Source organism: Ostrinia furnacalis, unplaced genomic scaffold (genome assembly GCF_004193835.3).
Source record: "Ostrinia furnacalis isolate ACB-3 unplaced genomic scaffold, ASM419383v2 OfSCF0694, whole genome shotgun sequence".
Taxonomy (NCBI): domain Eukaryota; kingdom Metazoa; phylum Arthropoda; class Insecta; order Lepidoptera; family Crambidae; genus Ostrinia; species Ostrinia furnacalis.
This window is the reverse complement of record NW_021130933.1, coordinates 1,641,214-1,665,551: the sequence shown is the minus strand read 5'-3', so window position 1 is coordinate 1,665,551 and position 24,338 is coordinate 1,641,214. Positions and strand designations below refer to the sequence as shown.

The 24,338-nt window shown below is 35.2% G+C and overlaps 3 protein-coding genes and 1 pseudogene across 6 annotated transcripts; 3 read left to right on the top strand and 1 right to left on the bottom strand.

Moving 5' to 3' along the window:
• Positions 1-2,355: 2,355 nt before the first annotated feature.
• On the top strand, positions 2,356-3,253 carry LOC114366811 (general odorant-binding protein 56d). Its single transcript, XM_028323803.1, has 2 exons — positions 2,356-2,443; positions 2,787-3,253. The coding sequence occupies exons 1-2, from the start codon at positions 2,387-2,389 to the stop codon at positions 3,141-3,143; spliced, it is 414 nt and encodes a 137-aa protein (XP_028179604.1). The 5' UTR covers positions 2,356-2,386; the 3' UTR covers positions 3,144-3,253.
• A 96-nt stretch (positions 3,254-3,349) lies between these two features.
• On the top strand, positions 3,350-6,052 carry LOC114366809 (uncharacterized; annotated as a pseudogene).
• Positions 6,053-6,161: 109 nt separating this feature from the next.
• LOC114366810 (uncharacterized) lies at positions 6,162-7,948 on the top strand. The gene is made up of 2 exons (XM_028323801.1): positions 6,162-6,309; positions 7,509-7,948. The coding sequence occupies exons 1-2, from the start codon at positions 6,250-6,252 to the stop codon at positions 7,869-7,871; spliced, it is 423 nt and encodes a 140-aa protein (XP_028179602.1). The 5' UTR covers positions 6,162-6,249; the 3' UTR covers positions 7,872-7,948.
• On the bottom strand, positions 7,944-23,336 carry LOC114366807 (adenylate cyclase type 7). 4 transcript variants are annotated; one of them, XM_028323798.1, is made up of 20 exons: positions 23,211-23,336; positions 20,491-20,667; positions 19,566-19,712; positions 19,225-19,390; positions 17,246-17,454; positions 16,466-16,615; positions 15,820-15,938; positions 14,934-15,078; positions 14,508-14,644; positions 13,928-14,077; positions 13,412-13,556; positions 13,103-13,177; positions 12,723-12,862; positions 12,237-12,407; positions 11,476-11,797; positions 10,804-11,167; positions 10,505-10,683; positions 9,964-10,228; positions 9,406-9,530; positions 7,944-8,993 (listed from the first exon to the last, which is right to left on the bottom strand). In XM_028323798.1, the coding sequence occupies exons 1-20, from the start codon at positions 23,211-23,213 to the stop codon at positions 8,598-8,600; spliced, it is 3,585 nt and encodes a 1,194-aa protein (XP_028179599.1). In that variant the 5' UTR covers positions 23,214-23,336; the 3' UTR covers positions 7,944-8,597. The 4 variants fall into 4 exon arrangements, 3 of the variants coding, with proteins under 3 accessions (XP_028179599.1, XP_028179600.1, XP_028179601.1); XM_028323799.1 differs by having other exon boundaries at positions 17,252-17,454; XR_003657052.1 differs by having other exon boundaries at positions 8,576-8,993; positions 9,406-9,890.
• Positions 23,337-24,338: the final 1,002 nt, after the last annotated feature.

Sequence of the window (24,338 nt, the reverse complement as noted above, 5' to 3'; positions counted from 1 at the left end):
AGTACATTTTGTTTGGATCCTGTACCACGTACAGGTCATGATCGCCTATCTACTGTCCGGACTCGAACTAGAGCTGTACAGTGTTCACGAGTATCACTATATCTTTTGGTGAGTTTATTTAGTTATGAGTCGTAATCCATGTGGATAAGGTACATTGCACTTGGATCCTGTACCACGTACTAAGGGTCATGATCGCCTATCTACTGTCCGGACTCGAACTAGAGCTCTACAGTGTTCACGAGTATCACTATATCTTTTGGTAAGTTTATTGAATTATGAATCGTAATTTAAGTGGATAAGATTCATTTTACTTGGTTCCTGTACCACGTACTAAGGGTCATAATCGCCTATCTACTGTCCGGACTAGAGCTGGAGTTGTACAGTGTTCACGAGTATCACTATATCTTTTGGTAAGTTTATTGAATTATGAGTCGTAATTCAAGTGGATAAGATTCATTTTACATGGTTCCTGTACCACGTACTAAGGGTCATGATCGCCTATCTACTGTCCGGACTAGAGCTGGAGTTGTACAGTNTATATAATATAATAAAAATATTTTAATAAAATGAAACTTACTACCTTATTTCTCACGAACGAATAAAGGTATCAAATTGAAATTTATACCAAATACCTAGGTTTATTGTACCTTTAAACAGTGAAAAAATCAAACTTCTAAATTAACGCGATCAAAAGATACAGCAGTTTATACCGACACCTTAGACGAATTTCCGTCACACGCTAGGGAATCAAAACCTACAAGGTACTTCCCGTGACCTCAGAATCTTGAAATTCGGCACGAAGCAACGTTATATAGTACAGATAAAGGAAAAATTGCGAAAATGATAAATTTGAAGTTACATAAAATATTAAAATATTATTTTTGCTTACATGACATAAAATATTATTATTTCTGAATGATGACTATAAAATGTTGTAAATAAATAACTTTAATAAAAGAACTTTTACAAGGTACTGGCCTACTATTTTAGTTATATTATAAAATAAAAAATATTAACTATGTTGACTCTCACGAAATTACCACAACTATGATTGTTCTAAACTGAACGGTTTGCGCGAGAGTCACTTCCAAAGTATTAAAATGTGTCCCTGTAAGTTCCAAAATAAGATAATATTAAAACTAAAAAAAATATATGATGTGCATTACGCATTACCTACCATGCAATTGGTTTGAACGATATCTAGTAAGTAATTTGATTTAATACGTCATAAATTGTAAACCGCTACGTTTGTACGGCGGAACCCTCGGTGTGCGAGTCCGACTCGCACTTGGCCGGTTTTTTCGTATAAGGACCTTAACTAATAGTGATGTTCATCATAATAAATGTTTTTTACTTTCTTTCTTTCTTAACTGGTTATTCGAAACACTTCTCTGCTCCGCACCGCTCTGCTCAATCTTGGTGGAGACCGAGCCTTATGCAGGCTGTTCACTAATTGACGCAGCCTAGATGTCGCGAGGTCAGTCGCCATGTTTACTATAAATTGATATTTTATCACTATGTCACTGCTAACTAGTCTTTACTAGGCATGCATAATGAACCTGTAATTTGTCGCTTTTACGCTATTTGATAAAACAAAGTTGTTAGAGTCTAAGTTAAACTATCTGTACTATAGGTATGATGTCAGTATTGGTAACACTCGATCCTCTAGCTAGAGACATTTAAATTTTTAGAGACGGCTGTGGGTGCTATTAGTTTCACGGTGAAATGTCAACGGGGTTGTCCGTCATTCATAAAATACTCTTAAATGCCAATTTGATAGAGAACTGAATCTAAATATCTGAGACCCTACCTTTGAACTGACTCTACAGCGTACCTATAGGATATCTATTAGAACACTCAGATGAACAACTATAATCCCAACTTTCTTTCATTAAATCCTGAACAACATGGATCTCGTTTTGAATCACCATCCACCATGAAATGGAAGTACCTATTAACAAACATAGACAGTTATACCTAGCTACTTAGTGCAAAATAGGGCCTTAAGTTGCATGCCTTGGCAAAGACCTAGTCTATGTTTAAGTAGAAATGTAATGTAGGTCAATATTCAACCAACTATTCGAAGTATTCTAGATGCTAGGACCATAAACATTGATATCTTGATTTCGGCGAGTACTCATACGTCAAACTTTATAAATATGAAAAAAAAAAAAACACCTTACTGATTAACTAGCCATGATCTTACGCTGCATCATCGACCATGCCTCTCCTAATTGGAAATAGGTCGACAAGTAATGATAATGATTTGTAAAGTATTGGCTTCCGTTATTCCGGCTTGATTTCCTTCGGGCCTGGTATAAAAGTGCCTGCCGGTGGCCGTATGTAGTACTTTAAGGAGCTTACTCGAAGTATTACCACATCCAAAATGAGGCCCTTTCTGTTTCTGTGCTTGGTTATGGCTGTAGCCGGTATGGATGGGCATGTAAGTAATTTATTTTTGTTATACTGGGTGTAATGAATCGGTTAATAAGAAAATGATCTTACTTTAAATTCTGGCTACTACCTACCACTTACCACACGATCGATATCAGGAAACCCTATATTCAAATCGTAATTATTCATAATAATTCTACAATTAACTTTGAACATAAGTAGGTACTTACAATTCGTAGGAAGTAGTATAGTACCAACTTTTAGTTGTTGATTAATATTAGTGGGAGTTTTTTTAAATTCCCTTAATGTACCGTGCCTTTTGTGTGTTCCTTTTTTTTCTAGTTTTGTATGACGAACTAAAGTTTTATTTATTTATTCTGTCTTTTTTTCAGAATGTCCAGCTATCCCAGGCTCAAAAAGACAAGGTCCACCAATACACGATGCAGTGCATCAAAGAGAGTGGTGTCAAACCCGACATCATATCCGAGGCCAAGAAAGGTCACTTCACCGACGACGAAGGTCTCAAGAAGTTCACCTTGTGCTTCTTCCAAAAGTCTGGAATAGTTGACAGCCACGGAAAATTGAATGTGGAGACTGCTCTTGCAAAGTTGCCACCCGGTATCAATAAGGTTGATGCTATGAAACTTCTAGAAGAATGTAAGAAGAAAACTGGGAAAGACGCAGCAGATACAGCTTTTGAGGTCTTCAAATGCTATTCGAGGGGAACCAAAACACATATCTTGGTGTAAAAAATATTTATCCTTTTAGTCAAGCAGGCAATTCCATGAGGCATCCATTGTAAAAATCTTATTATATTTATTCCGCCTTAGTTAAACATAGAGCATATTATATAATGCCATGTTATTTGTTATTACTTATTTATTTAATTAATTAATTAATTATTAAAATAATGTAAATTAAATCACTTTATTAATGCAACAACCTCTTTTTATTCATCCAATAAAATATTACAATCAGATTAATTTATATGCAAATATTAAGATAATAAATTGATAGGTAACATAAATGATTAGTCATATTAATTAGATACCTATCACAAAGTTTTTCTCATTATGTTATCGTCTTTATAATGTCTATAAATTAACCGATTTTCAACAATTAATCCGGGGTTTGTTAAGCTCTTTGCATGTTCTACATAATTATTATTATGAGACACTATAAACAACGCCACGCCATATTTTTGGATGATAAAGAATATTTTTAGCTAACTTTAAAATAATTGATGATTTGTTTTTCAAACGCAGTTCAATTTAAAATTATTTGATCCTATAATAGCGATCATTCTAGTCACATAGGATTATGACTATGATAATATTATTATAATACGAGCTTCCTCATTGTGGATAAAAGAAAATTGCTCATAATTAATGAGGCTTGTCAATTAAGTAATTCAAAAAAAAAATCAAACTAAGAACAAACATGAAAGTTTCTAAAGGTAAAGTGCATATTAATAGGTCAATTTTTCTCGACAACTTAACATAATAGAAAAATTAATTGTTATGGTATAAAAGTGCATGTCGGCAGCATATTTACATTGGTATTCGCCTCGAAGTATTCCAACATTTAATATGAGGTCAATAATAATTCTGATTTTGTGTCCAATTATCGCCTTAGCTGGTTTAAATCCGCATGTAAATAATTTATTGATTTCATTTATTTAATGTTTTTTTTTATTTATAAATAATATGTAATTGCAATTGATACAAATACATTTTATGTATAGAACTGTGGTCAAACCACTGTCAAAGACCGAGAACAGCACAGCTAAACATTGGGCACCTTACGTAGAGTGTTAAGATAAGGTGCTATTTACAGTAACAAAAGTATAATGAATTTATCTAATGTTTATAGAAACTTACGCTAAATCTAGGTATCGATCTAAGAACTCAGAAGAAAACCAATTGGGGGCTTGTCATTTCAGAAACAAAAAATAAAATGTGTCCATTTCCCGACTGTAGGCAGACTTTCCCAACGCACTTGCCGCATGTTGAATACCCCTGGAAAATGCATCGCAGCTATAACGAATAATAAATAAAATTAAAGCCTCAAAATCGGTCAAAGCTGTACGAATTTACACACAACTTATTTATTCTGGCATAGCGCAGCCCATCGCGTCACTGCGGGCAATGCATATTTTATATCGCCGCTGCATCGGCACGTGAAATCATCGGACTCGCTTTCATTTCAATTTCCATGTTTGCCCGCTCTTCGAATCCATATATTTTACCATGGGTGTTTGTTCCACCTATATTTTTACCATTTGTTTAATAGTAGGAATATCAATAAATTCTATGCAGGAAATAGAAAATTGCCCGGTGCACAATATTTGTCCAATAACTGAAATACCACTATTGAAAAGAGCCGAGTTCTTCAGTTGCTCTTGCAATGGAAATTGCAAACTATAACACCTACAAACTTCAAAGGCAGGTAGGTTCCTTATAGTAGGATGTCTACACCATATAAGGAGGTCCTTAGCAGGTGCTAAGAACGGATTTTCGGAAACTCCACTCCAACGTCCAAAACGGGATCTACGCGTTAAACATGTTAGCTCGTACATCTAATTATAGTCATTTCTATTTTTCAAATTTTTAGCTCGTCGAAGTGGACCCAGAAATTGCGGCTGGCATCATCGAGATTAGCGAGCAGTGCATTGCTGATGTTGGAGTAGATCCAGAGGTTATGGCTATATTGAGAAGGACAGAAGTACCAGACACCAACCAGTACGAGAGAGTTCCAGAGTTTGTTTACTGCGCGTACAATAGATGTGGCTTATGCGAAGATAATGGCCGAGTCAAAATTGACAAAATACTTATTAGATATTTATCCTAGCAGTTCGGATAAAGAAGCCATAAGAAAGCTGATGGTTGATTGTGACAAAATGGGGAATGATCCGATAGATACCATTTTTAAATACGTAAAATGCTTCTATGGGATCACCCCTGAGAAACTTGTATTTTGATCCAGGATTGTAGAAAAGTAGGTAGTAGTTTGATTAGTTACTAAATAAACATAGAGAGAAATAAATAAGGGTGTAGTTTTATTTACGATAGTTATGAATACCCATCGGCACAATCCATTCCATTTTATTTCTTCATACAAGCTGAAAAAACAGAAATAAGTTTTAATTAGTACCTTAGGCACAGACGAGTATAATTATCAGAATAAACACTGGCCTCTTGTTTCTTATGTTTTTGTATTAGGTACGTCTTTGTAACAACAATAATGTAATGTTGACCATCTTATTTCGAAAATTGCTGTTATATTTTTATCTAGACGCACCGATCGAGTAATTATCCTTATGACGGAGGCAACTAACGGAAAAAGCATGGAAGAAGCTCTATAAAATAACTACCTAACTTATAGATTTGTAAAGATTTCTGCCGCCAAATCGGCGTGTTAAATCTTGCGAAATTTTAACATTGTCTGCTGGTTTAAATATTATTTTATTTAAACTTTAATGTCACATAAATTGTAGGTGAACTTAGTGCCATAGGGTATTCTCTGCTAATTGACCGTCAGATTAAATGAAATGAGGAGAAACAATTGTTACATTGTGGTGATGTTTCCATATAATAATTAATATGAGTCGGAGGAAACTCTGGTTTTATTTTTAAAAACACATCATTAGGTGGTTATACCATATTCCCTACATTATGGGTTTCTTTTATTACGTACGCATGAACTAGACGATGTTTCTATGCTTTTGTTCGTTTACTCAACTTGACTCTTGGGACTAGTATAAAGGTTATAAGTGGATCAGTTGGAAGTTCATTTCGCTAAAGACTATTGTAGCAACTTATTTACTAAGTAACTACGACTAGTTATTGTTGTAAAATGTTTCGTATAGCAACGTTATTGGTGTTATTATGTGTGGGATATTTAACTGCTGAAAAGGTTTGTTTTTATCTATTTATTGTAATTCTTAGTTTAAAAGTGCACAAGAGATCCTGCCGGTTTTTCGTTTTTTATACTGAGGACATTTTGAGTGATACGAGAACTTTTGCAGAAATATACTGCCTGCCTGTGTTTTTGATGAGGTTTTGCATTTATTCATTTGTGAAAAGTTTGATTTGGACTATCCAATATTAGTCTTTTGTCGACAAACACCAACGATAAGTACCTACTTAGAATCTATAGTAACTATCTTGTGCGGGGCTACGCATAAGCGTACTAGTGCACGTCGATCCATTGGGATCTTTGGTGACATACTTTTATTCCTTCTCATCCACAAAAATTGAATCAAGTGCTTGGGTGAGAGGGACCTGTATTAAAGTACTTAGCCTAGGCGCAGACCACCAACTTTTAGTTGGCCGATAGTTGGGCCCGACTCTAATTTACATGAAGAATCGGCCGATACCAAATCGGTGTAATGTGCGCACTTTTATACATCTCCATACTGATCAACAGCCTGACTATCTAACAGATAGCTATCGGCCAACTAAAAATCGGTGGCCTGCGTCTAGGCTTAGCATACTAAAACATGTTTGTACGACATACTTATTTACTTAGTAACGTAATTAATTAGTGGGTATTTACATTGTTAGGTATAGGTAAACGTAAACCGTTCTGCTTTCTTGGAAATTGTCGTAATTACACTGATTAACTCCGTCATTATCTTAGGCTGAGTTGCACCATCTTACTATAACAGTAACCGGCGTTTTTTGTATGGAGCTTGACCGATTTTTGACGTTTGTTAAAGTTAAAGCAAGATGGTGCAACTCAGCCTTAATAAAGAGGACACACGCGTAGGTGGAAACAGAATGAGAATCCTTGGATTTTCATTCTAAGACAATATCAGTTACTTAGCTGTAACTTTACTAATTATTAGGAAAATTGAAAGTTGTTATAGCAAAGCAAAACAGTATTATATGGAGAAACGGTTGTCTTTTTCTTAACACTATTAAAAATGGGCATAAGCTGAAAAAATTCAATAGAGATTTCTACTTAGAAACAGATATTTTATATTTACTTCTATGTTCAGTATTACAGCGGAAATTAAGCTTTTAGTTAGTAGGCCTAGTAAAGTAAATAACTTACGAGTATATTTTCCTTCGAAAACAAACCCATATCATCGACTATTTCTTGTTTTACAGCCAGTCGTTCACTTGGACTCCGAGAAGATGGTCGAAATATTACCACAGGTGATACAATGCGTCGCCGAGACTGGGGTCAACATTGAAGCTCTAGAAAAACTCCGTTTAGGGGTCCCTGGCGAGATAAAAGACCCTAACCTCCCCAAATTCGCCCATTGCGCCTTTCTAAAAACGGGATACAGTCATGAAAATGGCCGCGCAAAGGTGGACAAAGTTCTAAAACTGTTCCCTGCTGGTGATTATAAAGCGGCTCTGAAGAAGCACGTGCAAGAATGCGACAATGATGGAAAGGACCCAGTGGATACTACGTACCAATTCTTGAAGTGTTTATACATGAAATCGCCAGTGATAGTAAGGTTTTGATAAAAAAAATTTTTTTGATTCGTAGTAATTTTGGCATCTACAACATACATACCAAGTAAACAGTGAAATCTATATGGTCGCAGTAACAAAATGTACTTTAGTCTGTTTGTGTTGTTGACTATAATTTAGTATCTTTCTTTTATACAGTAGATCCAGAGCACAGTAACAAGCATGAAAATAAACAATGTTATTTCTAAATTGAAAAATCTCTTTATTGAATCTACTTAAAACTAGATTAATCACTAATATAATAAAGGCAAAGCCTAATATTTATGTTATTAGGTATTTGTACAATCCATTGTTAAATAAATTGAAATGTCTGTACGAGTGTGAATAAAGGTAAACAAAACATACTTCATAATACTACTTCGTAGTCATTCGAGATAACTAGGTAAATTATTATTAATTATTTTACTATTTATGTATTTTTATCAGATAAACAGTTCCCAACCTGGTAACTTTGGACAACAAGGGGTGTAACATAAATGATTTCTTGTGTGTCATTTTTTTTAAATATTAGTAAACAGTTTAAGCGTTTGTACTAATATAAAGTTGCGAGTATCACATCAGTACCTATTTGTGTAGGTTGGGGTAGTCCTATGTTCAGCAGTGGACGTCCTATGGCTGAAATGTAGATGATGATTTTATAGGTATTTCAGAAACTTTACGATAACACTTGCTGCTGAGAAAGAATGCTAAAAACACCAGCTTTCTAAAACACTAGTTTTAACACCGAGTTTCTCTTATCTCCGGTTCTGAAGAATAACTATCATCATCCGAAAAGTCTCTTGTTCCATACCCATTCAATTGTTTTACGTTCACAGAACTATTATCGGTCTCATTACCCTCATCGTAACTCGACATGTCATCCAAAGTGGATTCGTAAGCATACGAATTATTAGAAGAGGTATCTCCAAGAATATTGTTTCTGATATCGTAGTACCGCGTTCGATCTTCGATTCTGTAGAAGTCCAAGCTGTTTTCTTTTCTGATTAGATTGAAGTTTTCGTCAAGCGGAACGAAGTAGGTTTTTATGTAGCCGGCGCCTTTCACGAAGGTTTCGCCGCGGTAGGTCGTGAGGATACCGCATTCGTCCAGGATGATAGCTGTGTTTTCTGTAACCTGCGAAGAAAAGTTTAACCAAATTCAAAAATAGTAGATTTGAAACCGACATTTCGGAGGACGAGCATTTATTGAAGAAAACACAACACTAAGTTATTAAAATCGCACTTTTAGAGGCTTTTAGTTGATTTTTTTTAATGTTAAAATATTTTAAAAATGTAATTATACTGTTTTGTGTTAATATCATGCTAATTGAATTCATAAAATTGCTGTAACTATTTTCAATCACATGGAAATCATTTTAATTAGTGATGGTAATTAATTAATGTTTTTTTGTTACATGATATTGACTTTGCTGGTGTAGAAATATATTTATTTATAATTCCGCTTTGAAATACACTCAGACAAACAATGCAAAAAAAAAAAACAATAATATTTCAAACAGCAGAATTTTAAAACACAATAAACTTACTTGAATTTTACCCGTTTCACCAGTGGAGTCCATCCTAGAGGCCATGTTGACGGCGTGCCCCCATATATCATAGAGCGGCTTGAGCGACCCGACCACCCCCGCCGCGACCTTCCCGTTGGAAATGCCTGTTACACAGACAAATTCAGCCATGTGGAGTTTACAGAACATTGTGTGGATAAATCAAAAGCAGAATGTAGTCGCAAACATGCACTTTTAACTTTGAACTAATTTTCTTATTGCAAACACTTTACTATTTTATTTTAATTTCAAATATAAAAAAATAACATTGTACTAGACAAGTAACTCGTGTAGATTTTTCACGATTTTGGAAGCCGATCCTTTAGTACCACTAATATAAAGCCAGCAGAGAAACGCAACATTTTCATCTTCGAGTCTAAATTGACGGCTAAAACAGGTGTATCTAATTGTATGGAAAAGTAATTACCTATTGAGTCAGACTGTAGTCACACCGGTTGAATACAGCGCTTTAGAAATAATAATAATTAATCATTAAATTCAACAAGATACAAGAACACAGATCATAATTCCAATTCATACCGATTCTAAGATTCAGTCCTTCAAAACTCTGGAAGGAGCCTCTATTGAACTTCTGCAGCTGCATCATCATGGCTGCCGCGAACTCCACCATTGTCAGCACAATGGCTTTATCATACGGGCTGTTCTGGCCTCCATATGTGGAGATGTTCGACGAGGAGTTGAGGGAATCCCGCCTGCTGGGGTCCAGGCCGCAAGCGGCCATGTACGACATGCCCGCTACTTTAATCTTCTCCACTTTGTATATGGATTCACCTGTGAGAAGTAGCTGAAAGCCAAACATTTTCAATAATAAGGAAGATCTAAACTTGAAAGTACTAGAACTTATAAAGTGTCTAGGCCTAGCCTAGGTGATACCTCGCTTTTCTGGATTACGTAGCCACTATATTTATAAAAAACTTATGCTCAAACAAAATATCATTTTTTTGCTATCAAAAGATTGATATTCCCTGCCTATCTAAATGTCTACTAGCACAACCCCAAGGCACGAAAGAAGCAGCTCCTGCTCACACAAATAGAAAAATAATACGCACTTGGTACTTACTCTGTCAAAATCAGAAATAACTTCATCTAGAATCCTTAGCACGAACTTGTCACTCATATCCACATCGTTGTCCAGGCCCAGCTTGTGGTCGATCAATGAGGCGAACATCACCGCCACGTTGTCGTAGTTCTCGTAGTACAACTCGTCGATGGATCGGTTCAGGTTGAGGTAGACTTGCACTGTGTAAAAGATAGATAATATGTTCTTAGATATTTTAGTACACCAGAAAGTGTGTAACACTGTGTAGTGTGTGTAGTGTATGCACGACAAAATATCACTTTTACATTAATAGAACTTACCAACATGAGCTGGAAGTATATTCTCCAACAACATATTATTGACCTTCAACATAGTCTCGGCCTCCTGCTGCTCCTCATTGAGCTGAATCTGCCACAGATTATCCAACCTGTTCCTATACTCTGTCGTCCGATCGATCCAGTACAAAGCAATGGTTATGAACACCACAGACAATGTGTGAGACACTCGAGGGTCGAGACCAACGTTCCAGGTTACATCTTCCGCAAATAGTGCGGTTTTGACTTCCCATACTACCCACAGGTAGAAGGTGGTCATCGCGCCAGCCATGATCCATTTAAAGACGAAGAACACTCTGCTGAATAGGAAGTTGAGGAGCAAAGCTAAGCCCCAACACTGTGTGACATGCTGAAAAGAAGTAGAAAACGTATTTGAACAGTGGATTAAGGGGAAAGGCAAAAGGCTACTACTACTACTACTACCTAGTCGTTCATTTATTCTTATCAGAGTCAACTAGAGTTTACACTTTCGGTTTCAGCGCCTTAAAATAGCTGCCAAGTATTGAAAAGCATATAGCTGTAACTGTAAACAGCTTGATTACCATCAATTGAGATTAAAGAGACAAAGTCATAATAAAGCTTTCTAGGTTTCTGTTTGAGTTAAAAGCGCCATTCTAAAAGTTAAACCAAAATTTAAAATAAAAAAATAGTGATTACCCACGACGAGACGCAGTTCGACAGCACAGTTTCAGTCGAATAAGGATCATCCACCTCTACTTCTGAACATCCTATGACGTTCATGGCAGACGTAGCGCCCAATCCCATGCCGATGACCAAATAGATCCCTGCCCTTATCTTGGCTGATCTGATGATGCTGGCAGAACAATCGTATATGTATCTGAGGAACTTGTTTCTAGGCTCTTCGACGCCCTTGTATTTTGTCCATAAGAAGTGGAACCACGCGAGAGGCTGCATCAGGATCAACATAATCATCAGAAATGAGAATACGCTCCATGTGTACCATTGAAATCCTCTGAACCTGAAATACGTGACATTTAATATTGTTAAACTTAAAGTAAGATTAGGTATCTTGATTTAGTTCAGTGTATAAAAAATAGGAAGAAAACCTTAGGTATTTGTATTCTGGCCCTGAAAAACCAATTAGATATTTTGTAATAATTATGTAGGTATAAATTACTCAATTGAGTGGGAAAACGAGTGATCCCATAGGTTTGTACCTATTGTCGTACAAAATTCAAGGAAGGAAAACGCGCGATAACTCGTTATATGTTTTTTTTTTAATTATAATTTGGGCTTTTCGAGGTCAGCAAGAGCGCGGCTTTATCGGTTTATGAGTTGTTCTCGCTTACGTAATTTGGAATTTTGCTGAAAGATTTTAGGCTAATTTTTCACTATGTAATTTATGTGGGTAGCTTTTGATGTACGTTTATTACACCATTAAATAACTAATTACCTACCAGTTGTTAGTCAGTCCATTTATCAACAGGATCAATATGAAGATGATGAGGCAGCACAATATGTAGTACTTGAACAGTGGATCTGGAAGCAACAGGAATGCCTTCTCCGTGGAGTACTTTTTGTACATCAGTGTGAACCGATTCAACCTTGACTCCTTTTGGAACTGAACCCTGGAAATAAGTTATTGGAAATGTTTTATTCTTGAATAAACAGTGAATTGTTAATCATGCTTAGGGTGAAAGAATTGAATCTATTGAATAAGTTATATCTTGAAATTCCTTAGATCTTGAGTATAATAGTATCTTAGTGAAGTTTTCATATTTAATTTTTGTTTATAAATCAATATGTCCCACACCCACACTAGGTCAAAAGAGCGTTCCACGGTTGAAGGGTGAAAATCTAAATAACAAAATTGAATTGTTTTGAGTCTCATGAAAAAGAACTGTATTTTCTATATATTTAAAAAAAAAATGGTTCCAACGTACTTTCCATTTGTCATATCTTCGATCTCCTTAGCCATTTGCGCGTCTGCGGCCTTCAGCATTTGCTGGTATTCCACGAGATTTTCATCCATGAACGTTGTGGTCCTTCTCTGAGTACCCACTGAACTTCTATTTTCCGATCGCTACTGGAAATACGGAGAAAATACAACATTACTGGTATTGCTGGTTCAAATGTATTAAAGTAAATAAAAATAGGTCAAGTACGACTTTGACTAACATACGAAAGGTCTTATTTTCTTATCCAAAATCTTAGGAACCTCTTAATTGAAAGGCCAAGGACTGATCCCATAAACGGAAAAATCCTTGCTCTTTTTTGTGCTTTTTGCCTCAATAACAATATGAGAATTTGGTTAGTTACTTACTCTAGCGCTGGTGTTTTTGGTCATGATTTTGTTGATTCCAACAGATGCTCTTCTGAATGGTTTGTACTCGAGTGGCTGAAAATACGACGTGTGACATTAATAAGCATTTATTTTAGAAGTTCTCTGACTCTCAGGATCGACTCTAGCTAGAATGATAATCGTTTTCATAGACATAATTAGTGTTTTGTATTATTTACTGCAAAATAATTTATCAGTTGATTTGCTTATTTGTTTCGGATAGATAAGTGGCATAGACATAGATTAATAATTGACAGCCTAAAATTATCTAAAATATTAGTAGAAACTTACCCGTGCAGGTCTTGACAAAAGGAACGTTTCCAATTTGTTCTTTATGATGCACGGATCGCTCTGCGAAGCAAAGTTTGGCTCGATGATGTACTCGCGCGCATAGTCCAGTATCAGTTCCAGTGTTTGTTTTGTTACGTGCACTTTGCTGAAAGTTGTGAAATCGATTGGCTTAAAACCTGTAGAAGACTCTAGAAAGATTTTTGGAGTTCATAGTTGTAAGCTGTTGTAAGGTAACATGTGCTGTACAAGGTACGCAGCAAAAAGGTAGCTTTTTCTTTCTATTAGTGTATTACCTACTTTGTGTCGATAATTTTTGTCCAAGAGACAACGATGATGTGTTTTGTATTCTTCACTTACCTAGGATGATCGTATACTTAAACATACAAAAACATAAGAGCTCTACCTACAACACTGTACATTTTGCTGAGATCGAAATTGTGTTATAAACTTATTTAGTTTTCATATTGATTCTAATAGGCACATGTAGGTAGGTACTGGTAAGTTGTAACAACTCACCCTGCTTGTCCAGTGGACTCCATCTTGCTGGCGATGGTGGCGTCCTTGGACCAGATGTCGAACTGCCACTTCTTGATGCCGATGAGCCCGCTCAAGATGCGGCCTGAATGCACGCCTATCCTCATGTCAATGTTCAAGGAACGTTTCTCTCTGAATCATAAAAATATTTTTCGTCAATTATTGTGGTTTTGATACAAAAAATATTGTCCGATGTGCTGATTATGTTTATGTCGAGATGTACATAGTAGACCAATTCCAAGCTAAAGCTAAATGGGATAAATGGGACAACTACTTATTTTTACCTATAAACAGGTTTTGTTATGTCGATGTTAAATGGAAAGTCACTACCCTTGAGTACCTTTCCATTGAACCTACTTCTACTTAAATTTCAGTAGGTGCCTATTCCCTCCTGCCTTGAGATCAAGGTCATCCTTAATTTTGCGAAAGAATTTGGAAGGAATAGCCATTTTAGACTAGACTGCAATACTCTTAATTGCAGTCGCAAAAAAGTGCATAAGGTAACTTTTTGATAAAAAACCTAAAGATAAGGTTCATTAAGATGTAAATGTTCCGTCATTACCTCACGTCCTTGATGATGTTTATCATTTCCAAACCAAGGTCAACGCAGTTCTTAGCGTGTAAAATTGTCGGTTTAGGTATACCACTGACGCAATAGTAGCAGTCTCCCAAGAACTTTATCCTTAATACGTCATGTTCCTACAATAATAAATGTTTAAATTAGTGCACAGCGACAGCATTGAAAAGCTTTTAGTACTTTAATGGTAATAGTACGTTGTACTTATTATTCTGTGGTGATAGTTAATGCTGATACAAGGCTTTTATTAAGAAACAAAGCCAAAACTCGATTGAAAAACAAGCATTAATTAAAATTTGAGATTGGTTGATATCTCTGCCTCTGCCTTTTTGGCACTTAAAGCTGACAACTGAAGGACTTTTCTTACCTTTTTCAATATAATGTGTCATATGAAATCACTCATTGACTTACCTCAGACGCTTCATCGAACCTTCCAAACAGTTCGTTCAGTAGTTCCACCATCCTCATTGGAGAAAGTGTAGTTGAAATCATGGTGTAGTTTACTATATCGGCGTACAAGATGCTCACATTTTCATGTTCCTGCACATACAGCTGCCTGCAATGGAAAATGACCTTAATAACCATGAGCTAAAGATTTTTGTTGCCCGACCACGAGCCGGAAGACGTAGCGTGGGCAGGCCTCCCACTAGGTGGACCGACGATCTGGTGAAGGTCGCGGGAGGTGCCTGGATGCGAGTGGCGCAGGACCGGTCTTTGTGGAAATCCTTGGAGGAGGCATTTGTCCAGCAGTGGACGTCTTTTGGCTGAAACGAACGAACGAACGAACACTCTTAAGCACCTATGTAGATGTTAACCTATTTCTTTCATCCTTTTATTGGTCAAATTTATCAAAAGACAGATTAGAATTTTAAAATTGTCATTCATACTAATTAAAAGGGGATTTCCAGCAAATCATAAAATTGGAATGGCATTGAGTGAAATCAACACAATCTAATCCAGGGCTTAAACTATCTGAACCATGATTCATAATAAATATTGCAATTGCAATAAAATTTAATTCGGTAACGAGAAATTGTGATGACAAAGGATTGAATGTTTATAAAAAAAACCTTATTTTCCTACTAAGTACCGAGCCAAACTGGGAAAAATACTTATACTTTAGTTTGCGTACACGTGGTTGTAGGGGTAATCTCCGAAATGTGTGGATTGGAATAAGATTTTTACTATTCAAAACGTCACTACATTATTCCAGATGGACATCATTCATAGATTTTATAGCTTGCCGCTATATTTTGTAATTTGAACCTTAGTACACAGATCACAAGGACTAACTTACGTGAATGATCTTATACTGTAGCTCAGGCTGCGCGACTGCAAACCCAAAAACATCTTCCGGACATCTTCTCTCACTTTGGACACGATGTGTTCTGGAAGTATACTCATCATCAGACGTTCCTGAAAGTGGAAATTACATTATCTTTCAAAAAAAATAATTAAAATATGAGTATGATGTTTAAAAGAATACTCTAATTTTTATACTGCTTATGTTAATAAGCAGATGATAAAATAATATTAAATAAAAGAACTGTTGTAGGGATATTAAACAACATAGTTCAATTTTGAGTTAGCTCAAGCCGGTGCGGAAGCTAGAGCTTAATGCTAGGGTAATAATAACTGAGTGATGTAACCATTTTTTTTTTGGTGAATTTACCCATTTCTAAACAACTGTTAGCTCAAGTTTGAAGGCACGATAGCCGAACGGTGAAGGGGTCGGACTGGCTGACTCGTGATCCGGGGAATGCGGGTTAGGTCCCCGCCGCCGCTCGACTATTGTGGTGAGCTCACTCGTGATACAAGCATATTTAGCTTAGTACGAGGGACTGACGGGACTATTAGTAATAAAAAATACTAATAATCTTTAAAAAAAAGTATGGTTAAATCCCTATCCACCAGTAATAAAGACTATTTCAAAACTCAAATACCTCTTGATCCTTGACAAATTTCAGCCTTAGTGTGCTCTCCACACACGCTCGCCTGTCCAGGAATGATCTCCGAGTTACTATCTCATTCATAAGCCTGAAGTAAATGCCCATGAGGTTCACGCCGATTTGGTAGATTATGTCAGAAGCTACCTGGAAACAGAGGTTTCTTAGGCTGGGTTGCATCATCTTACTTTAACTTTGACAAACGTCAAAAATCTGTCAAACTCCGTACAAAAACACCGGTTATCGTTGTAGTTACGGTCAAAGTTAGGTGGTGCAACTCAGCCTTACAATTTTATTTAAAAATAATGCATAAAACTTGATTTTAACTAAATATAGAGTCATGTCTGGAATTGCTTGCATATCAATATTTGATGGAATCACAGGCTTGAATCTATGAATTAAATGCTTGAAATGAATTTTGAGTGTTATTTTAATAATATACCTTTGTCTTCTAGAGTGTTGAACTAATTTATACTATGTGATTATTTTTTTAAAGTAATACATAATTATATAACCTTTTGTATCTATTAAAGGCTAGCAAAAAGTTTACAATAAAGCTGGACATTCACGATTAGTTAAACAGTTGAAATTATTTGCATCCAAAAAATGACAGTTTAAGTACAACAAATTACACACCGACGGTTAGTTTTGGATCTACGTCAGTTCAACTGATATACTAATTCATCACACATTAATATTGTGTGGGATTTAAGCACAACATATTTACTTACAAATTAAGTGCAAAAAAGCGAAGAAAGTGCAAGAAAAGGTTCTAACCCTTACCACCACCCCTATTTGAGGGTTTTCAAAGTACGTAAAGAAGGCAAATATCAGGACGTAGATCACGCTGACAGTCACACCCAGGATTATGGCAAGAAAATTGTTCCTCATTGGTAGAAATATGTAAATAGAGAGCAGGGCCATCGTAGAGTAGGCTGGCCTCAGAGATATGCCTTCGAAGAAGCTGTATATTGGCACTGCAACATCTAAAAGTAAGAGATTAATTTTGAAATATTGATGACCAATTAGGCCCGATTCGACCAAACTTTTATCCGAGAATAACTCCTGGTAATAACTGGCACATTGGCAGTTTCAGCATGGGCCTATGTCAAAGTGACGATTTATTCTAAGATTAATATTTACTCTTGTTTGGTCGAATCCACCCTTATAAAGTAAGATTTCGGAAAAAACTCGATGAAAAAACTCTAAACATAGACAAAAACAAAACTCATTTTGTGTTAAATTGGTTCGTATTATTCGTTCAAACAACCATTTTTCAAGGTCCAACAATTTTTAAAGTTAGCACGTCCAAATAAGAAGGCGGTATATTAGGTAGAACATTTAGTGATACTGTCGTATGTTCGGTGGTTTTGTCTTACTTAGTTACTCATTACTCAAGAGTATATTTTATTTTCTATGTATGTATACAGGGTGTTAGGTAAATGGGTATATGAGCCGACACTAGCCCATGTTAACATGGTCATATAAATGGTAATGTGAAGTCAGAAAATTGATATCTTCATTTTAATTATTTTAATTTTCATACAAATCGGATTTTATAAAATTTATTTTGTATGAAAATAAAAAAAATAAAAATGTTGATATCAAATTGCAGATATACAGGTATCTGCGTGTGCCTATCATATTGGACTAAAATAAACGCCGTTTAGAACTGCATAAGATATCGCAGTCATCACCATCATCATCATCATTTCAGCCATAAGACATAGTCTCCCCCAATGATTTCCATAATGACCGATTGGTAGCAGCCTGCATCCAGAGCCTTCCTACTTCCTTTATGAGGTCGTCTGTCCAACTTGCAGTCGCAGTATTTAGTTTGAATTGCCATTGATTGAACCATTTATCATTGTTCCATTGGAACCATTCCATTCGTACCGTGTGCATATCGATATAAAAATAATAAAGCAAATGTTACAGATTCACGCGATGCTGGATTTACCGCCATTGTTTATTATGTTAAAGTAGTCAGAAATTCGCTTTCAATCGACGTGTGGATTTGCAATGCAGATAAAATTTAAAAGCCATGATTGATAAATTCCCAAATCCTCGATAAGCTGGTGTTTTAATTACTTTGTTACAAGAATGCATTTTACCAATACGGATCTAAAAATGACGGATTAACCTCCATAATTGAGAAAGGGCATATCAGAAAAGCTAGATTAATCACTGTCTGATTAAATTACAATATTAGTTAACGAAACCCTAGACCAGACTTTTTTAATCCGTTATTATTAGTTTAAAAATAAATTTTAAACAAGATTAGTGATCGTAAACCCCAAATGTCTCTCGTCATCGTCACTGTCAATAATGTTAACAAATTGTGCACGTAATTAATTACGACGTTTTATGAGATAAATCATCATATTAAAAGTACAATACAAGAGTTTGTTACCTAAACATAACTGCACGTTTAACTTTCATGAATGTTTCACTAAGCTTTATTTCAGTTCTGGACAACTTGTCGATTGGTACAGTCAGCGTCAAATAGTTCGTGACATCCAAAGTAAGTAGCCAAAAAGTTCGCAAAACGTGTTTGTTACAACTGGAATATGGTCGTGTTGTCAACTTTTTGGCCACTTTATGTGTCACGACTATTTGACGATGTCCGCACAAAGAAGTAACTTTTTGATTTTTATAATTATGCTCTACTACAATAAATAGTAAAAGTGCTTTTTAAAAGCCTACTTGCATAAACATAAATGAGTTTTTTTACTACAAAGGTAGAGTCTACTTACCAGTTATAACCAGATCGATGGTGATAATAAAAGTGACGAATATTGGCATCCAAAACCATTTTTTCTTCAACGGATCGTAGAAGCATTTCCATAAGAACAGTATGGGGACTGTTATCCTTAAAATATACATTCCCATTGAGAGATAGGTTGATTGGGATTGAATATCCTGAAATAATGTGTATAAAATAATTTATAGAATAATAAATGTATTAATTATTTCAAAGATAAATTAATCGAATTGTCTTTAAAATTTAAATCATATTGGCATTCCATTTTAAAGGCCAATTTGCAGCAGAAAAGAAAGCATTTTCAAGTTAAAAGGTAGGTCAAAAAAATCTTACCTGTGTGTATGTTCCAATTATTACTAAAACTATGTGTATAGTAGAAAATGTAACTAATAGAGTTATATAAATAAAAACGAGAGTTTCCCTCAACTTATCATCGTACTTTCTATATAAACCTTCCAGATCTTTTTGGTCGAATTGATCCTGAAAGTAAAGAATATTGTTCGCGTACAAAAATAAAGTAATAAGTATTCAATGATTCAATGAACTCTTATGCTAATGGTATTATTTATAGATATCAATTTGATTATTATACATTAGTCATAGAAATGATTGTAGTATCATAATAGGATTGTAGCATAAATATATTGGTATTATAGGCTTATTTTGAACAAGAAGAAAAAGTTTGAATGACGCCTCCACATTTACTTTCGTTGTATTCACTCGTGGGAGTTTCCTTGAACTTACTAAATACAAATATATTTTTTGTTCGTAGAAAATTATATTATTTACTGTAGTATACTGATTTTTACATGTTAATACACAATAAAGTTATCAGAATGAATTTCTAAATTGTAGCGTAGTATCACCCCGTGGGCGTCATCATACCAAAATTATAAATGTGGAGTACTCATGGTTTTGTAACCAACTCTTATGAGCAAGCATTTAAGACCGACTGTTCTATCTACAAATATGTAGTATCATTTACGTTATTCAACATCATCATTGTTTGAGCCAGTTCTAGTCCATTCCTGGGCGAAATCATCATTGATTTTTCACTTAATTTATGAATTAGGGTCAGTCTCAAATCAAATCAAATCAAATCATTTATTTGTAAAACATAGGTAAATGTGGAATTCAGGTGGTACATAATAACTCAAAGTTCGATAATGACCTATATTGGTATTGCGTCCTTATTTTAACTAATTATTAAAAAACTTAAACCCAGTCATCAATAATATTTTTGAAATTACCAACTTACCCTTAAATACTTCCAATTCCACTGTTTCCCTCCAGTCTGCTCGGCTTCTTGCGTCCTGAACTCGTGTAGGGAGGACAAGACGCTGGTCACCCTGTTGGTGTTCATGGAATACCTGGCCAGCAGCTCCAAGGCACCCACTTGGAGCACCACTGACCCCGTGGTCCGACTATACTCATTCTAAACAGAAAAGCATACTAATTAGAAAGTGTGTAGACTTCTACTATCATCATCCTAAATTACAAGAATATCACTATATCTATACAGTGTGTCCGGGCTTGTAGTGATCAAACTTTAATGGCGTAATCTATGGACAGTTTTGTCGATGAAAATACTTCAAATTTGGGGCGTGGCCCATTTGTCGCAAAATTACGAGGATTTAAGTTTTTAANAATGTTTCATCAAGTCTTTTCAACCGACTTCAAAAAAAGGAGGAGGTTCTCAATTCGACCCGTATGTTTTTTATTTGTAGGTAGGTAATCCATTAATCAATATTTTCCAACCTGTTGCCAGATCTTTGTGAAAGTCTTTGAAAGGCTTTGTCTTGAAAAATACCCGGTATTTTCGTCTGATGAAGGTAGTTATTGTATGCTCTTTTAGTGATACTTAGTCTTCACAATAAAGATTTTTGTATTTGATAGGGATAGACAAATTATAAATACCCCATGTATATTGTATATTATTATATTTATAATTATGTTTATTTATTTATTTATTTGTTATACTATTTTACGACGTGTTGATACGTCTACCCACGTTATAAGATAATACGTTAGGAAAATAATCAAAGCAAAATGCAATCAGTTTAAAAATGTCTTATCCACACACGATATACGCCGGGATAATTATATTACGCTCAAAGGCAATAAAGCATCCACACACGGTATACGTCTAAATGTTGATGTATTTTGTAAAACACGATTTTTGTACGTGTAGTTTAGTATCCACACACGATATACGTCGGGATAAGCAATAAAGCATCCACACACGATTTACGTCGGGATGTTTATGTATTTTGTATAACACGATTTTTGTACGTGTAGTTTAGTATCCACACACGATATACGCCGGGATAAGCAATAAAGCATCCACACACGATTTACGTCGGGATGTTTATGTATTTTGTATAATACGATTTTTGTACGTGTAGTTTAATATCCACACACGATATACGCCGGGATAAGCAACAAAGCATCCACACACGATTTACGTCGGGATGTTTATGTATTTTATATAACACGATTTTTGTACGTGTAGTTTAGTATCCACACACGATTAAGTCGGGACACAAAGTATTACCACGGAGGGTAGTTAAAAATATTAATTTTTAATACAAAAAATAGAAATTATTCACATTATTTCATAACAATTTCAAAATACACGATTCACAACTTACCAGAATGTTTTAAATATGTATGTATGTATGTCTGCAAATCTGCAGTGACTGCACGATGGAGACAAGCGCTATGGAACCGGCTGGGAAGGGGTATCTTTGTTCAACAATTACGTCAAAACTAATAGACGTAGACTAATAAATTTACATTCGTTTTGTAGAATAGCTCAAATACTAATAATAAAATGCAAATAAAACATACCTTAACGACCTGGTTTTTCTTGTGTTGGAAAATAACTGAAAAATAAGTGAAAAAAATCATGTCTTTTTCTAATTCAATTCATTCTTACTTCCATAAAATGTATGAAACTTGTGTCCGTTTTCTACTTCTACTAATAGATAATTTTATTGACTATCGCATGATATCAAATATTCGCTTATTAATGTTAAGTTACCCACGTTTTCACTTGTTTTTGAAGGAAGAGGTGAAAACTAAAAATTAAAAACTTAAATCCTCGTAATTTTGCGACAAATGGGTCAAGCCCCAAATTTGAAGTATTTTCATCGATAAAATTGTCTATAAATTACGCCATTAAAGTTTGATCACTACAAGCCCGGACACACTGTATATTTATAAAAGCAAAAGGGCACTGACTGATTGACTGACTGACTCACTCACTCATCACGAAATCTCAGAAACTACAAGTGCTAGGAGTCTCAAATTTTGCATGGGGGCTACTTTTAGAACTTAGGTGCTCACAAAAAATTGATTTAACGAAACTCCACCCCTAAGGGGATAAAACGGGATCCACGCATACGAAGTCGCGGGTGGCCGCTAGTTTACTATAATTTAATGCTATTTTTGCTCTACCATCACTAAGTTTGAAGTAACAAAGTGTTGAGTTATGTTGTAGATAAGTTTTGTGCCATTTCTAGAGTAGCTATCACTGTTGTTCAATCAATAAAAACTAAAAACAATTTCTTCAAGATAAATATGACTGGATAAATAGGATGTTGTGTCTGTACAACATTAATCTATTAATATTACGCAAGATTACATTGTAAACATGAGTTTGTTTGTGAGAGTTCACTCAAGAACTCTCATAAAATAAGAAAGTAAGTAATATCATATATGAAAACAAAATTAATATTATATTATTATATAATTGTAAAACCTGCATTTATTTAAAAGATACGAGTAAAAAGTGTAATTAAAAACAAACAACAAACGCATTAATGGTAAATTTTATCACTGAAATGATAAGCAAATATAATAGAAAAATCTAGGAATTCGGTTCATTTACTGATTACGTGCCCTGATTCAGGGGATTTCCACCAACGATAAGTGTTAAAAGTTATCTAAATAACTAAAATTACACTTCTGGCTTACCATACTGTATGCTACCGTGAACACAGCATCGCAAGAAAAACAAAAACAAATCACTTATTCCAAAATATACGTTCGTGTTCACAGATCACTTCGTCCGTCACGTATCAACTCCTGTTGAAGACTAGCAACTTAATGATGTCCGTTGAGTGATTAACGTGATAAGTGCCACTTACCGATGATTAGTAGATTCCGATTGTGATAACTCGTTACTCGATTTCGATTGATTAATTGCGGATTTCGAAGCGCACTTTGTGTCATCAGTTTGGATGTTGTCAATATGGTATGTAGGGAAAATTTGTTTTGCCTTTTTATGCTGAGTTAATACTGTTTTGATCACAACAAATAAGTATTTTTATCGAGAGACTGTGTTGTTTTTATTTAAGAATTAGTGAAGTTGACTGTGTTTGGAATGAAAGAGATGTAATTAGTCACTTCTTTTATCGTATGTGATAATGATTGAGGTCTCAACCATGCCTGGTTGTAGACTTTATATTTATGCCGCCATAGGCAATAGGCATGTCTATGACTATATTGCACCATTATATTGAGTTATCTCAAAGCTATACTGTTTTATGTCATAACAAAAGTACTGTACACTAATGAGACATAATTCAGGAATCGAATTGTCCCGAAATAATGGTACGGTTTAACCTTTGGCGTGCTATTGAGCCGCGCAAAACTGCACCCGCCAACTGCTACGGTTTTCAAATGATGTTTCAAATGACAAAGTAGTCTTGTCTTAGGAATACTGGGACGTGCAAAAGCGCTTTTCAAAAGCCTGTTTGCAGAGAAATCAAGACTTAAAGTCGAGTGAGTGTAGCGTATGTTATTTGTATACCTACTTGAAATAGGAATTCAATCGCACAATAATCCTATAAAACTTATCTGATGGAGTGCTCATTGGAATGGCACGTGTGCTATCATGCGTAATGAAACGACAACGAGCGATGCAACATCATACCAATAAATAAATATAGTTTTTATTATTCTGTAGACGTGACAGCTTATACATTTACTGATGACCCATTTTTATTGCTCCAAAAATGAATATTCTAGGCCAATTAGATTAGGCCTCAGGTAAATTAGAAAGGATCGTTCCTGCACTGGAGACAAATAACAGTTACAGGA